The 15,501-nt window shown below is 50.1% G+C and overlaps 7 protein-coding genes across 7 annotated transcripts; 2 read left to right on the top strand and 5 right to left on the bottom strand.

Annotated features, from left to right (window-relative positions):
• Positions 1-156: 156 nt before the first annotated feature.
• On the bottom strand, positions 157-1,677 carry BKA67DRAFT_534130 (mitochondrial carrier domain-containing protein; the record flags this gene model as incomplete). The annotated part of the gene is made up of 8 exons (XM_046099809.1): positions 157-178; positions 234-366; positions 418-589; positions 647-833; positions 892-1,009; positions 1,058-1,184; positions 1,245-1,331; positions 1,387-1,677. 8 exons carry the CDS (start codon positions 1,675-1,677, stop codon positions 157-159), a joined length of 1,137 nt encoding a protein of 378 aa, XP_045959461.1.
• A 471-nt stretch (positions 1,678-2,148) lies between these two features.
• Positions 2,149-3,322, bottom strand: BKA67DRAFT_534129 (uncharacterized protein; the record flags this gene model as incomplete). The annotated part of the gene is made up of 3 exons (XM_046099808.1): positions 2,149-2,960; positions 3,028-3,087; positions 3,154-3,322. The coding sequence occupies 3 exons, from the start codon at positions 3,320-3,322 to the stop codon at positions 2,149-2,151; spliced, it is 1,041 nt and encodes a 346-aa protein (XP_045959460.1).
• Positions 3,323-3,781: 459 nt separating this feature from the next.
• Positions 3,782-5,501, bottom strand: BKA67DRAFT_559765 (phosphatidylserine decarboxylase family protein). The gene is made up of 4 exons (XM_046102418.1): positions 5,381-5,501; positions 5,179-5,314; positions 4,806-5,123; positions 3,782-4,749 (listed from the first exon to the last, which is right to left on the bottom strand). Exons 1-4 carry the CDS (start codon positions 5,434-5,436, stop codon positions 3,901-3,903), a joined length of 1,359 nt encoding a protein of 452 aa, XP_045959459.1. The 5' UTR covers positions 5,437-5,501; the 3' UTR covers positions 3,782-3,900.
• Positions 5,502-5,988: 487 nt separating this feature from the next.
• On the bottom strand, positions 5,989-7,567 carry BKA67DRAFT_534127 (glycoside hydrolase family 6 protein; the record flags this gene model as incomplete). Its single annotated transcript, XM_046099807.1, has 4 exons — positions 5,989-6,674; positions 6,729-6,949; positions 7,036-7,419; positions 7,467-7,567. The coding sequence occupies 4 exons, from the start codon at positions 7,565-7,567 to the stop codon at positions 5,989-5,991; spliced, it is 1,392 nt and encodes a 463-aa protein (XP_045959458.1).
• A 1,647-nt stretch (positions 7,568-9,214) lies between these two features.
• On the top strand, positions 9,215-10,899 carry BKA67DRAFT_228607 (Mu homology domain-containing protein). The gene is made up of 2 exons (XM_046095619.1): positions 9,215-10,764; positions 10,813-10,899. Exons 1-2 carry the CDS (start codon positions 9,458-9,460, stop codon positions 10,817-10,819), a joined length of 1,314 nt encoding a protein of 437 aa, XP_045959457.1. The 5' UTR covers positions 9,215-9,457; the 3' UTR covers positions 10,820-10,899.
• A 487-nt stretch (positions 10,900-11,386) lies between these two features.
• Positions 11,387-12,249, top strand: BKA67DRAFT_657141 (urea hydro-lyase cyanamide; the record flags this gene model as incomplete). The annotated part of the gene is made up of 2 exons (XM_046107065.1): positions 11,387-11,627; positions 11,687-12,249. The coding sequence occupies 2 exons, from the start codon at positions 11,387-11,389 to the stop codon at positions 12,247-12,249; spliced, it is 804 nt and encodes a 267-aa protein (XP_045959456.1).
• A 997-nt stretch (positions 12,250-13,246) lies between these two features.
• On the bottom strand, positions 13,247-15,301 carry BKA67DRAFT_228622 (Glucanosyltransferase-domain-containing protein). Its single transcript, XM_046095621.1, has one exon. The coding sequence runs from the start codon at positions 15,083-15,085 to the stop codon at positions 13,478-13,480; it is 1,608 nt and encodes a 535-aa protein (XP_045959455.1). The 5' UTR covers positions 15,086-15,301; the 3' UTR covers positions 13,247-13,477.
• Between the last annotated feature and the right edge of the window lie 200 nt (positions 15,302-15,501).

Genomic DNA, 15,501 nt, shown 5'->3' with positions numbered 1-15,501 from the left:
GAGTCAATTGGAGATTTAGTTTCTAAATTCTCTTCGTCTTCTACGCATAATATCCTATTTAGACACGGCAAAATCGGATGCGACTTTAATCTCCAGAAACTGACAGCTCATACTACAACAGCCGCTAGATTTCCCACCAGCTTATAGCTCTATGCACTAACCAGTATGCTTGTCCCAGCTGTATAACAAATAAGCTACAAATATCACGCGGACGTTTCATCAATAGAACTTACAGATCTAGAAACAACTTCCAGAGAATAGAGAAGATGATGCCTTGCAAGCCGTTTGCAAGAATGCGAGTGGGTAGACCGCGCCCGAAGAGCCCGGAAATCCCGTCTTGCAACACGACCAACCTTGCAGCTTCCGCTATATGTCATTAGCGATGACCACTCAGACTCAACACCGCTCACAACTCACAATAGGATACTTTCGTGTCGTTGACCTGTCGGTACGTCTTCACGACTCTGAGCGAGTTGGAGATTGAGTCCGATATGACCGATGCACAGAAGCCGATAAAAGCCAAGCGCAACAGGTACAGACCTAGCTGTTGCTTGCCCGGGTCATTGATAAACTCGGTCAAGAAGTTATACTACGCAGGCAATTGGTTAGAAGCGATTTCATTATGACTATGTGCTCGGGGACTTACCGTCGCGAACCAAGGGTAATGTCCAACGAATGTCGCAGCGGCAGTCGCAAAGGCACCCCACCAAAGACTGCCGATGCCATTGGTCTTGACACGCTGACGAAGCAATGCGGTACCACGAGCACCTTGTGCCTGCAGAGTGGTCTTGAGTGTATCAATGGGAGTAAGAATCATCCGAAAAGCGGCCGCGCTAAGATAGAATGAGTCAAAATGCGTTCAGCCTGACTATTGTAGGAGTTCAGACCTACCAAAGCGAAGCAAAAATAGTTTGGACAAGCGTAGGCATACGGTTAAGATACGGGTTAGAATGCAGTAAAGCCAAGATTCCAGCATTTGCTGCTGTGTCACCAAACCGTGCTATAGGGCCTACAGGTAATTAGCCTTGTTCGTGATGTGCGCCTCAAGAAGAATTACCTTGGAAAAGTGCAGCAATAAGACCCGAGTAGTATCTTTTCACTCCTCCTTCATGATATAGTGTCTTGGTAGCTACTGGGAATGACGATCCATGACGGTATTGGTAGTTCATGATGGTGCGCAGTGGCTGATGACCAATTTAGCGAATTGCAAAAGGACGAAATAGAGCATATTTAGGTATATTTACCATCAGCAGAAGGACTTGCAATACCATGGCCGCAGCACCACTCAAGCCACCTCCCAAGGCACGCTTCAGTGCACCGCCAAGGTCAAACTATCGTGAGGTCAGTTGATTACAAATACAACCAACCGGGGAGTTGAGATCTTACATTGGTGTCGCCCGCATCTACCCAGCCTTTAATAAACAAAGCGAGCACCAAAGCACCCAGGACAACCCAAAATGCTCTCCAGATGTACCACCGTTTCGTGCGTTCCTTACGCGGTTGCGGTTCAAGCAACGCGGCCTCCTCGTGCTCGTTGTGCGGAGATTGTCGGTCATCGCGTAGTGTCGACTCCGACGCCTGGTCGTCATCAATCGGGATAGGGCGAACCTCCTGCAACAGTGGCGTCCGCTCAGTGGTCTTTGCCGAAGCACGTTCTACGTCGTCCTGGTGCGCCATCTTGTATATGATTATAGGTGATATCAGTAAAATATGCCATGAAAGCGCAAGGTTGGGTTATTTATGGAGGAGCACATCGGTTTTAATCGGTCGGATCTCTACCGATAATGATTGCGCCATTTGATCCACAATCGCGAGCGCTACGCTCTGGCGGGTCTTCCTCTTCCACTTGCAAGAGCATTGTGTTAACAAATTAAACCGCCAATACAGCCATGAGTTCAATGAAGTTCATTAGAGTTTGTTGCGTTTTCTCTGCAGAAGAAAAACGGAAAAGAAAAGAAATAGAGAGAGTAAATACCACCCCAATTTCCTTCAGCCGTATGGACTGGGTATTGTCTCTCACCTCAAAGGTGATTTGTGGTTGCCACATCATTAGAGTATTGGCAACCCCAACTTTACACGTCGTGCCCGCTGCCATTTGCTGCGCAGCTGTTCATTCCCCATCCCCGCAACCCATGTGTTCTTTCGTATCTATACGATTCTAAATCTATTTCGGGCTGCTAAGCAACTGTCCGATGTAGACGATGACGAGGCCAACACCGCTGCAGACGAGGTAGAAACGCTGACTGATGATGGTGAGCTAGCAGTCAATGCAGAGTTGCCGGCATTGACAGAAATGGTAGCATTAACCACCACCATTGACGTTGGCGAAACCGAACCAGTGCCAGAGGCTGCATCGCTGGTAGTTGGCTGGGCGGCTTCAGAAGAAGTATTCATGCTTGTCGTGGCAGACATGCTTGCACTACTTCTACCAGTCTCGGAGCACCAAGAGAACGGAGCTGCAGGCTGTGGACATGGCCGCTCCCCATAAGCGAAAAGGGTCGGTGTGTTGCATCCATCGCCATCAGTACCATTACGAATAACGTCAGGGTCGGGATCCGGATATAAGACATTGATGCTCGTCTTGGTGAGGCAGCCTTGGGCGGAAGGGACATCTACATTGGAAACGAACATGTTTGGCCGCGTGACTCTTTTCACATGTTTTGGCGACGATCGTTTGGCGCTGCCGCAGGCTTTTAACGTGATGGGCGCGCAGTTCATGTAGAATTCATTCGGCCCTGACCATTTCGGTATCCAACTCCAAGCCATGGTATAATTACCCGGTAGGAAATCGTCTGGTACTTTGAAGGTGTACTCTCCAGGCACGCTTGCCGGGTCGTGATAATCGGTGATCGCAGCACCGTTTCTTGTGAGACAGCCGCCTTCCCACGACTGAAATACGATGAATTTGGAGTCTTTCGTTGGGACACTATCTTCCGTCAAGGATAACTGGCAAGAACCACCTACTCTTTCGTCAGCATCGTAAAAACACTATTATTGTGAATAGGACTTCTGCATGGTGCAACCTACCGCCATGGACTGCGCATCCGTTCAAGGGGTCGCATTGGAATCGTAAGGGTGACTCTTCGCCTTGCGACAAGACAGTAGAGTTCGAACGATCATAGAATTTCACCGCGTCAAGCCCTGCCGGCTTACCGCACGGGAATCTATCTGGAGTCAAGGCTGCCTCAGCAACACCTGTTGTTGACCCAGACTCGGGCAGTCCCAGGCCACCGAAACGCATGGGTTGCAGCAATCTCATATGAGCTTCGGCGACTGCAATCAGCAGGAAAATCCGAGTGAACCGGTCACCCAGCGAGGGCATTGTGAAAAACATGATCTACTGATGTGTGTATTAGTCGAGAGATAAGCCAGTATACACCAGTCATAAGAGAAGAAGCTGCTCCAAATCTTTTATCTAATGCAGATTTCATAGTCTTACAAATGTAAAGTACGGCATTGTGGTTCGCATGTAGTCAACACTTACATGACTCTTGATCAGCTGAGTTGTCTGCTATTTTATCAAGCAAGTTTGGCACTTGATTTTAGATATTTCGAGGTGTATCCATTTCTTGTGGAATGCAAACTACGTGTTGGCTAACGTAAAAAGGATATTGCTAGTTGTTGGTACCAAGTCATGCTTCTTTGTCACCTGCCCAGACCGAATCACGCCAAGGATCTCATCACATTTACAGAAAGATCCTTCTCTAGCTTTCACACAAGCTTTAGTACATCTGATGAGTCGATCCCGAACTTTCAGTGACTGTTGTCAACAAAAATGCATACATCTGGCTTGTGTTACATTATGAATTGAGGACAAGTGCAAGCACTTTACCTAATACCTATCTACACCTACCTATTTTTTGTTGATGTGATAAAAAAAAATATACAATACTAAAGAGCTTAGCTCTTAACAACCTTGGCGACCTGGCTTCTGACAGGGATGTTGGCCGCTCTACCCACCTCCGGGAAGCCCTCGAGCTTGACACCATTTCTGAACAGAAGAACGTGACTAGAACCACCGAAATGGAACATACCGGTCTCGTCGCCCTTCTTGATATGCTGACCCTCCTTGACGGTAATATCGCACGTACTGACTTCATCCATGCCAACTCCAATAAAGGCCATCAGACCAATATCCTTGTTGTCAGCCTCAATGAAAATGACTGCTCTTGTAGCCAAAGCAGTCAGGTAACCCTGAGCTACACTGATGCCGCGCTTGTCGATATCAACCTGACCGTTCTCACCCTGACCCTCAAACAGCGGCTCAGAGAAGTAAGTGCCATCAAGGACGAACTTCTTAACAACGGTCCCACTGACGGGTGCGTGCCAGCGGTGGTATGACAGAGCTGACAGAAATGCTTGGTATATGGTGGCCCCCTGGAACTGATGAGCCAGCTCGTCGTGGCCGAGCATGTCAAGAATGGAGTACGGTTGGCCCTTGATCCAGAATTTGCTGCGCAGCTTGCAGTCATGAGAGATGTTGTACACCTTGGACTCACAGCAGTTGGCAATAACGCTGTCGTCATCTGGGGATGCAACGGGGCGGGCTTCCTCGCGCAGCTTGCGAGTGAAGAAGTCGTCCCACGACTTGTAGCCGTAGTACTTTGCGCTGGGATCACAGATGAACATATTCTCGAACTTGTGGTCGGTCTTCAGAGGAGCGTTGGCTACCTCCATGACATCCTTAGTGGCGTGCTCACCGAACCAACCCTCCTTGTCGTTGCCTAGCACGTGTGCCGAATCCTCAGTCTAAAATCATTAGTACTGTCCTGTGTGTGTATTGGCTCTCGTGGTTGTTGACCTACCAACAAGTACTTGCCCCATTCGTTCAAGACCTTCTTCAAAGAGGCATTGACATCAGGATCCAAGAAAGCTGCATGTCCACTTGGCGTGGCCATGGGGTAATCAAAGATACCGCACATAGGCACACCGACCATACCAGCACCAAAAGCGGCATCTGTCCACTCGGGAGCCTTGCCCAGGATGTGGTTTAGGATATCCAGCATATGCTTGTAGTCTCTGATCTGCTTCTTGCCTGTAGGGTCTTCCAGATAAGGAGCCCTTCGGGGAACCTCGTCCCACATGGCTGTGAAGTACATGTATATACGAGGGTTTGTCTCAATCTGTGCTTGATGTCAGTTACTAGCGTATATTTGAGCCTGAGTAGATAGAACTAACCAGCTCTTTGAACTCCTTCAAGGCCGGGGTCAACTCCTTCCTGTGCCCGGCCTTGTGCTTCTCATCAACATGCTTGATTTGTCTACTCAGCCACTCATGTTGCGTCCTGTGGTCAGCAGGTAGCCATGAACCATGCCTGCGAATAGCTAGAAGTTAGATTATGTTACAGCTACGCCAGCAGTCTTGGTAGAGGACGGCCTACGAATGTCTGTAGTGCTCCTTGGGGACGTTGTGCTCTTCTCCGTGCTGGTGAACCATCTTGAATTATTTTTCAATCAATATTTACAACGTAATAGTCGATATCGAACACTTTTCGACAATTGATTCTTGGCGAAATGGAAATGCCAAGGAAATCCCCCAAGGGCGGGACAACTTATAGCAATGTCGCCGCCCCAGTGCGGGGCTTGAGAGCCTCGGACGCTAATGCAGGAAACAGCCAAGAGATCCATCATGATGTAATGGCGTAGTCAATTGGGCGCAGGTCTACACAGAAGAGCGTTACTAAGTGACCACCATATGACACATTGGAAGTTCATTAGTGTGACACGCAAGCAGGCTTCAAACGTCACTTTACGAAGCCCGTTTTGCGGCCGGGCATCGGGATTGGCGGGCCTCAAAGCTTAAGTGCCTGACATTGCTTGCCATTATGCGAGCTGGGCAGAAATGATACGATGTGATGTGAGTAATCATGCGTCTATTTATGTGCATAACGTATATACGAATCAAGTATGTATAAGAACGAAAAGTGCTTTGTCATCTCCTCGTGTCCCGTTCCACCACATTTGCCAGTGGCAGGTTTTCATAACTCATCTAAGAGAAAGAAGGGTTGGCGTTGTTAAACAGCTGCTCAAAGTATGCCTCAAACCACGAACCAGCCTCGGGCGCAGGCTGCAGGGCGTCGGCAAGGCCGCAGTGGTAGTCATAGCGAGTAGCGGTAGTGTTGCTTGTACCATCGCACTCACCACCTGGCTTGATCCAGACGAAAGCGTCGAGCAACGTGCTAGGAGTGACAGCAGTCGGGCGAGTGCCAAATCCAGTGCCAATGACATTGCACCAGTCACCCCAAGCAAGCTGTCCAGTAGGCTGCTTGCCGCTGCGACCGGTATCGGTGATAAAGTGAGCATTCCAACCCGCTGCTGTCAGGAGAGGAGCGATGGCGGCGACATAGTGCGACTCGTCGTAGTTGGCGTTGCCCTGAGTATATGACGGAGCCGAGCTGACGCTCCAAGCATTGTAGTTTGCAACGTTGGTAGCAAGGCCACGAAGAGCAGCAGGCGAGCCAGCGTCCGTATACACTTTGGCAAAGAGCGTGGCAGCAGGGGACAGGTTAGCGGGCCAGCCGAGCCAACCTGCGTGGCCAGCATCAAGATACATTGCGACGTTGGGAAGGTTCAGTTTGGTCACGGCATAGTTGACACATTCGAGGTATGCCGCCTGAGCGTTGGAGCACTTTGCCACGCTCAGGTTAGTTACCAAGTTAGCCAAGCTATCGGGTTCTATGTAATGTAATTAGCATAAGTGGATTGGAGCAGAGATTGTCGGAAACCTACCAACGACTAGCAAAATGCGAATGTCAGAGTACTTCTTCACGATGGCAACAATGGTGTCGATATAGTTCTTGTAATTGGCAATACCGTTATTGGCAATTGAGTACTCGCCGTTGGATGCTGCTGCAGCACAGTCACGATCCGGAAGATCGTAAACGACGAATATAGCAGCGTTCTGCGGGCTGGCACCAGCCAGGTTCGCCGCACGGATGTCGGCCAATGTGCTGTCCATTAAAGTAGTCTTGGAGAGGGTATCCCTATGAGGCAGGGGTCAGTCAAGCATACAAACGGTGCAGAGGGCTTTACTCACAGCCACATAAAGCTGGGTACTTTAGCAACAGCCGCTGCCTTTGCGCCGAGTGTAGGAACGGCATAGGCAGTTACCTCGGAGGCATAGTAGCTGTTTGCCCATTGCTGGACTCCAGAAAAAGGATTGCCACTCCAAGTAGCTGTTCCACTTCCGACAGGCGCCGTGGTCGTCGTCGAGGCTTTGGTTGAAGTGGAGGAGACCTTTGTCGAGGTAGACGAAACGGCGGTCGATGTCGATGTGCGGGAGGTAGTACCAGCCGAAGTTCCTGCTGAAGTGGTCGTGGCACTGCCAGGCAAGCATTGGGAATAATAATCATTGCCTATAGTACACACACCACTGGAACAGCAGGTCGCGCCAGACCAACCTATGCCGCCACATTGCCCACTAATATGTGTTAACTAGGATTGTATATGAAATGGCATTGAGCTTACTAAAGAGAAGCGCAAGACTGACGCCCCTCGACAGATCCCTCAAGGGGTGCAGCCAACACTATGCTGCTGAGCGCAGCAATGAGCAATGCCTTGGTGACCATGGTGAAAGATAGTACAATCATATGCCAAGACTCTTTGTTGGTTAAATGAACCGCTTGCAGCAAGGATCGACAGGTATAAACAAACAGGATTCCCAGGACTTTTATATCCTGGATTCTGCCTGCTGTCCGGAAAGACGGGATCTTTTTGTCCAACGGAAAGCAGGGCGAGTATTTGCCTTCCATCTACAAAAGAACAGATGCTATCTGCATGCATCCAGGCGATGGAGCTGAAGTCCGGAACGCGGACCGACCCTGGCCATCAATGATCGTGACTTTTAAGCCATGTTGTTACCATGTGACAAGAGCTTGTGGTAGTGACATGACCCAAGTGCTTCAGTACGACCTCGCGCGATTGCAGGAAATCCACCAGCCAAGCAATTCGAGGCCTTTGCGGCTCCCCAGTTGACCTAGGGCTGGAGTGGGCGAAGAGGATCCATGGATGCGTGGTCGTAATCTCGGAGGCCATCTTCCATAAGATACGGAATGGGTGTTGGCGCCGTGAGGTGGGGAAATTAGAGGACTGCTTAAACTGCACGTTGGAGAAGACGACACGGAACAATTACGAGATGCTGCCGACAAAGCAAGCTGAGGCTTGTCGACAGTGGAGGTTGAGTCTAGTCGTTATTATCTTGCTGTGGCAAACAGAATAAGCACGGGTCCGCGACTCAACATGGCATAGTGGAAGAGTGACACAATAGTGTGGTTGGACATCTACGAACAATCCCTCACGGTGTGCTCGGATGATGCTTTAGACTGCCACAAAGGGACGTCGCTCTCTTCACCGCTGCATACAGCAAGTTAGTGGGGAGTCCATTAAAGCAATATGAGTTCCAATCAGTCTTAAAAACCATCGTATTGCCTGCATGGGTTGCTGTTGTGGTAACGTCGAAATCTAGAGTGACGGCTTCGGAATCTAAGCCAGGCGCAACACGTGCGACATTACAATTCATGTAGGCCAAACAAAAGCAAGAAGGGCAGAGTTTCGGGTAAAGTGTAACTATGATCTCCAGGTTTTACAGTGGTTGAAGCCGAGTGCGGGATGTTCAACGGCAGCAGTCCTGCATCGATACCGCTCGTTCATTGCAATAGATTGCTTTGAATACGAGCCAGGCACTCGGATCGGTTCCCGGATGATGATAGATGAAGCGGCTAATGCCAAGGCAGATAGATGAACTGCTTGACAGATGAGCATAAATAGAACCTTAAGTGTATTGCGTGAAGCGCCAAGGCCGACAGGCTCATCTCGCGACGATCATTTCTTCAAATGTCATGGTAGCGGTCACTTGTCACTGTGCGGAACTGGTGAAGCTTAGCAGAAAGGCAGGGAGCCCGGTGGAGGGCGGATGAGTGCGGACCAGAATGCAACTGTAGAACAGAAAGTCTGAACAATCGGTCAGATTCTCCGTGTCCCTGTTCATTGTACCGTGCACATTCGGGTGGCTCCGGCTGGGACCTGAAAGAAGAAGAAGAAGAAGAAGTCTCTAAACCTACACCTCCGTTGCAGTACAGCGTTGAATAGCATCGCTGGAGAGAAATGCCGACTGCAGCGCAGCTCGATCATGACCATGACTATGGCGGGGAAGCTAGCGGAGCGGAGCCGCCAGAAGTAAACTCCGGTGGTCCATTGGCGGGGCTTTCGTCTGGGCTTTCGTCTTTCGTCTGGGCGCTGACAGTGACAGGGGAATGCCCCCTAATTGTAAATGGCCCTGAAGGTATCCGCCCCGTAGTATTCTCAAGCAACCCGACCTAAACTGGGATAGGAGCTTGTGCTGCGCTGAAGTGCTGGCATTCCGACTGGCATCGAACCACGGATATCATCCAGCTCGTCGCGACAACCACTCAATTACCAAACCCAAAAGCTCGACAGGACAGCGTCCGTCGGCCGGCAAGATGCTCTCCGGTATTCTGATCTTCAATCAGAAGGGTGAGAACCTCATCTTCCGCGCATTCCGCAATGACTGTCGCCCGCGCCTTGCCGACGTCTTTCGTATCCAGGTTATTTCGAACCCCCAGGTGCGCTCGCCCATCTTGACGCTGGGAAGTACCACATTCAGCCATGTCAAGCACGAAAACATATATCTGGTGGCCATCACCAAAAGCAATGCCAACGCTGCCCTGGTCTTCGAGTTCCTGTACCGGCTCATCCAGCTGGGCAGGGGCTACTTCGGAAAGTTCGATGAGGAGGCCGTCAAGAACAACTTCGTGCTTGTTTACGAGCTTCTGGACGAGATTATCGACTTCGGATACCCTCAAAACACCGAGACCGATACCCTGAAGATGTACATCACAACCGAGGGCGTCAAGTCCGAGAGAGCAGCAGAGGACTCGGCCAAGATCACCATGCAGGCCACTGGTGCACTGTCATGGCGCAAGGCTGATGTCAAATATCGAAAGAACGAGGCCTTTGTTGACGTTATCGAAGATGTCAACCTGCTTATGTCTGCGACAGGTACTGTGCTTCGCGCCGATGTCACAGGTCAAATCATCATGCGCGCGTATCTCTCCGGTACTCCGGAGTGCAAATTTGGACTCAACGACAGGCTCTTACTCGACCATGACGGTCTACAATCACTACCCAGCGGCAATAGGTTAGGAAGCAAGGCGACAAAAGCAGCCGCCGGAAGTGTTACCTTGGAAGATTGTCAGTTCCACCAGTGCGTCAAGCTGGGCAAATTCGATTCTGATCGCATCATCTCTTTCGTTCCTCCAGATGGTGAATTCGAGTTGATGCGTTACCGAGCGACCGAAAACGTCAACCTACCTTTCAAGGTACACGCCATCGTTAATGAAGTAGGCAAGACCAAGGTGGAATACAGTATTGGTGTCAAGGCCAACTTCGGGAGCAAGCTTTTTGCGACTAATGTTGTCGTGAAAATCCCGACGCCGCTCAACACGGCGCGCATAACCGAGAGGTGCACACAAGGAAAGGCCAAGTACGAGCCGAGTGAGAACAACATCGTCTGGAAGATTGGTCGTTTCAGTGGACAGAGCGAATTCGTGCTCAGCGCCGAGGCCGAGCTTACCAGCATGACCAATCAAAAGGCATGGTCGCGTCCTCCTCTCAGTATGAACTTCAGCCTCCTGATGTTCACGAGCTCAGGTCTTCTTGTTAGATATCTCAAGGTCTTCGAGAAGAGCAATTATTCAAGCGTAAAATGGGTACGGTACATGACGAGGGCAGGGTCGTATGAAATCCGGTAAGCACACCCTTCTCACGATCTTGATAGCTTTACTAACGACAGCAGTTTCTGAGCGCTACTTTGCATTGGCCACTTAAGTACCATTCCTATCGAGTGGTTGAGAGTTGGAGCTCGAGACTACGATCTCATTGACTTGTGTCTTCAAGCTAAGTGGATACATTAAACTCTGAGATATCTGCCGTCAGACGAGCGAAAGTTCACCCGGCATAGCAATGGACAACTTCAATGCGCCCTGCCGGGGACGTTTCGGGATGCTTTATAGCATTAGTCAGCGACGCATGACTCAAATCCCGCGGTCATATATAAGCCGTTCGGAAATGCACAATCCCAGCCTGTTCCGGCGCATGTTGCTTACTGCTGCATTTCGGCATGCCTACCAGGCTTCACGTTGAAGTCGAGAAGATACGATGTGGGGATAAGATTCCGGGGTTTGGGCTTTGTGATACCTCACGCAGGTCTAAAGCTAATAGCGTCAACCATCGAGTGTCGTCATGCATTAACGATCAAATGCCGATGGAGTACATAATGAGAACAAATATTCAATCAATTGAGATACCTTAATTTTCAAATCTATAACTCTTTGATCTAGGCATCTACAAGCATTACAGTGACATTTATCATGTCTTCTACAGCACCAGTGGCATCTGCGAAGGATATTGCCAAGCATGGCTGGACGGCCGTGCCGGTTGACCCGAAGGAGATATTCGGCGACCGGTCATATCAACACAAGCCTCCGCCTGATTCCATCAGTGATCTTCCCTTTCCATACAACGATCCCATCGTCGCCAAAGTACACACATACGCCAGAGCCCATCTACCAGAACCTACCTACAATCACTCAATGCGAGTGTATCACTTCGGTAATGATACCCCCTTTGCGCGCCTCAAAAATAGGTTTTTGGAACTCACGTATGGACAGGTTATTGCATTCTGAAGCACCAGTTCCCGGGCCAGGCTTCCGTCTTGTCAACCTCGACATGGGCACTGTCATGCTTGCTGCATGACATCGGCACCACGCCGGACAACTTGCGCTCAACCCTCCTCTCATTCGAGTGGTTCGGCGGCATCCTTGCCCTTGACCTCCTGAAATCACATGGCGCATCGCAACCCCAGCGCGAAGCCGTTGCTGAGGCCATCATCAGACATCAGGATATCGGGACTGTCGGCAAGATCACCTTCCTCGGACAACTGATCCAGCTTGCGACTATATTCGACAACATGGGCGGCCGGCCGGAACTGGTGGGCCAGAAGACAAGGGACGAAGTTGTGGCTAAATTCCCAAGGCTGGGATGGAGCGGGTGTTTTGCCAAGACGATTCGCGAGGAGAATGGGTTGAAACCGTGGGCGCATACAACGCACCTCGGCGAGGAGGAGTTCCCCAATGGGGTGGAGGGAAACCAATTGATGGCACCGTATGAGCAACAGGAAAGATCAGAGAGAGCAGGGCTAAGTAAGAGTAGTTTCTCACCATCTAACCCCTGAATATCTGTATGGTGTAAAAAGAAAGCGGAGCAAATACGACATGCGTTTCGATTCAAGAAGACGTTAAATAGATCTAACAGTTCATGATTCAGAACTACCGAAGTCACTTAACGGGTTGACAGCGCCGCGGCAGCTACTGGGGAACCCACCCATTCAAGTTAACGTACAATGGGAATTCACCTCAAGAAGCCTCTGAAAACGACACGCGTCCCATTCTTCTTGCCACAAGGGGATTTTGCTAGTAATACTTTTTTCTTTTTTTTCCTGAGGTCAAAGGCTTAACCACAGTTCAGATATTCTTGTCAAATTTGCTAGGCCCTCTAATAGAGCTGCTCCGACTGATCAGCACCAGGTTCCTGCCAACCTATTGTCCTCATCATCGTGTTTCCGAGAAAGTTGTCCAGGATCGCGAGAACACTGTCAACTCTTTCGACTGTCCTAGACTACGTACAAAGCAATGTAGGTCATGACAAAGACCATGATCCAAATTTCCAGTATAGGGCCTAGCTTTGCATACACAAAAAAAAAATTTTTTGTAGGTTACTGGCTGCATTAACTAATTCTGTGTGCTACTGGATGTTAAGAGTGTCAGGCGTCGGGTCATCATTGTGTATATTCCATCTCAGGTTTTTCTCGAAGTCCCCAAACAGCTGAACTCCTAACAAATTGGGAAGGGACATAATAATTACCTCCGGTAAAACCTGCCTGGATTCTTTCTCTTCTTTCCCGGTCGGCCTAATCTTCAGAGGTACCATCGATATGTTCATCCTAGTCCGTTCGGACCGCTACACGTAAGCGAGAGAATCGTACTTCCAGTCACCCAAATTGGCAACTTGCTGACACCAGGGCCTCTTTGCCGTCATCGCCCGTGTTGGCTATGTAGAGAGGCTCAACAATCTCACGTTCGCGGGCGGCAAGCCCAGGATTCGGCGGAAAGCATGCAGGCGTGCAGTCCATCTCACGGCACGAAAGACAGAACTTCAGAAATCATTAGAAAGGTTTTGATACCAGTAGTGCATTCCTCTACAAAGTACCGACGAGTTACAAAAAAACTTAAGTACAAGATTCCACAGTCGCGATCTAACTACCTTTTATAGGGCTTTGACAATCCAACGAAGGGGATGACACAATGAAGAAACCATGACGAGGTGGGGTACTCGATTGCTATGCATGCATTATTTAGAATTCTCAAATCCAACTCCACATAAGACTAGGCCTATTCGTCTGCCTACAGAGCAACCATGGCGGCGCCCACGGCACCCGCAGCTACCAGGTAGATCCCAATGGCGTAGTCGCCTACGGTCATCAGTGTGTCCATGCGAATAGGGCCAGCAGCGAAGTTGGCGGTGGAAGTGGAGGAGGAGCTGCCGCCAGTGGCGGTAGCGACGGTAGAGGCGGAAGAGCTAGCAGCCTCCATCAAGGTGTCGCAAGTGCCGTTGGAAGCGGGCTTGCTGTTAATGGTGGCGGAACCGTCGAAGTCACATGAAGTGGAGGCAGAGTTTTGGTTCTCGTAGTATGCCTGGAGAACGGCACCGAGCTGCTGGGTGGAGTTGCAGCCGACGTAAGGTCCGTATACACCAGTGGACTCATCGTGCTTGATGCTGGCGCAAGCATCGGCGTCATTGCCGCAGATGTAGTTGAAAATGTCACCGTAGTCTTCCGAGTCCAAGCTGGAGGCAGGCTGGCAAGTCAGAGACTTGTACATGCACTCGCAGAGGTCACGGTTGGGTGTGGGAGGCAGGGCCTCGGCAGCTTGCCAAGAATCACCGACGGCAGGGCAGGCCTGAGCAGTGTTGGTGGCCTCGTAAGCACTCATGGAGACAGACGACGGGGTAGCCTTGGCGATCTTGCTGGACAGAACCTCGTAGTTGCTCATGGTGGAAGCATCATCACCGTCGAGCTTAACAAGACCATAGTCGTTGTCCTCCTCAAAGTACATGTAGACAATACCGCCGGAGAAGACACCTGTCATTTCGTCAGAGTAGAGAGCTGTAGTGTCGTCCCACTCGCGGCCCTCAGCACCGTTGACAGTGTTGCAACCATACTCAGCGAAGAAGACGGGAACAGAGTAGTTGGAGAAGAAGTCAACCTGGGTGTTGTAGCCGGACTCGGTGAAAGAGCTCGAACCACACCAGGAGTAGATGTTGTAGCCGAAGAAGTCAATGGCTTCACTCTGGTTACCGCAGTTGAAGTAATCAGCCAGATTGTGACGGATGTTGGCGTCATCGTTGGCAGCATAACCAACACCCAGCCAGCGACCACCGGCGGCTTGCAGAGAGGCAATATGGTTCTTTGTGTCACGAACGGCGGCCTTGACGTAGGCAGAAGCCTCGGTGTTAGAAGCATTGTTCGAAACCTCATTGCCAGCAAAGAAGCCAATGACGTTATCGTACTGGGCGAGCTCATTAACAACGTTCTTGTAACGATCGTACAAATCGACGTTCCAGGCGGGGCTGTCTCTGTTGATAGAGAGCGAAGGCTCACTCAAATCCGAGATGACGTAGATACCAGCGGCGGACAACAGCTTCATGCAAGCAGAGTGGTCCTTGGTGGGATCAATGGCGTAGGTTCGGATAGTGTTGGTGCCGAGGGCTTCCAGAAGGGGCACATCACGCTTGCAGGCGTCCTCGTCAGCGAGGGGATCGCTGTAGGTGGTGGTCTCGGAGGATGTCTCGCCACCGGCAGCGGTGTCTTGCTGGTAAGCTACACCCTTGATGTAGAACTGTGTGCCGTTCTCATAGAAGAACTTGGTACCCTTCATAACAACCGCGTCAAGAGCAGCAACATTGCTCGCAAGGAGCATCGAAGATGCCAATACCGTCTTGAGTAAACCCATGGTGAATGTCTGTGTTGGATCGCCGGGATCTGTTATTGATTATCCGGATGCAAAAATGTATCTTTTAGGCGAGAAGATGCGAATGGAAGTAGCGATTGACTCCTCAAGATGTTCCCTGATGTTGATTTCCCTGTGGAATTCTGGATAGTCTAGTGTTGGAATGGTCGGTAGCTAGTTGAAGATGGAGCCACACAAAAAGATGGTTACAATGAGCGCAAGAACAAATAATGATGTTTTAATGAGTGTATGAAAGAAGGGCAAATAAATCCCTAGTCCTCAACCGTTACCTATCGATTACAAAAGGTTCACGAAAAGAGAATCGACGTTGAATGACCAAGGTAAAGGTTGAATCCAGACTGGCAGAGGGAGGCTCGGTAGAAAAGGCTGTTTCAATGAGACTATCCTAATCCTAGTCG

This window comes from Truncatella angustata (assembly GCF_020726525.1).
Source record: "Truncatella angustata strain MPI-SDFR-AT-0073 chromosome Unknown BKA67scaffold_3, whole genome shotgun sequence".
Lineage (NCBI taxonomy): Eukaryota > Fungi > Ascomycota > Sordariomycetes > Amphisphaeriales > Sporocadaceae > Truncatella > Truncatella angustata.
Note: the sequence above shows the minus strand (reverse complement) of the source record. Positions and strands in the feature narration are given on the sequence as shown.

Coding starts and splice junctions, on each gene's coding strand:
- BKA67DRAFT_559765 (XM_046102418.1), bottom strand. CDS start 5,436: ATGGTTCACCAGCACGGAGAAGAGCACAACGTCCCCAAGGAGCACTAC. Junction 5,124..5,178: donor TGAAGGAGTTCAAAGAGCTG/GTTAGTTCTATC, acceptor CATCAAGCACAG/ATTGAGACAAACCCTCGTAT. Junction 4,750..4,805: donor AATGGGGCAAGTACTTGTTG/GTAGGTCAACAA, acceptor TAATGATTTTAG/ACTGAGGATTCGGCACACGT.
- BKA67DRAFT_228607 (XM_046095619.1), top strand. CDS start 9,458: ATGCTCTCCGGTATTCTGATCTTCAATCAGAAGGGTGAGAACCTCATC.
- BKA67DRAFT_228622 (XM_046095621.1), bottom strand. CDS start 15,085: ATGGGTTTACTCAAGACGGTATTGGCATCTTCGATGCTCCTTGCGAGC.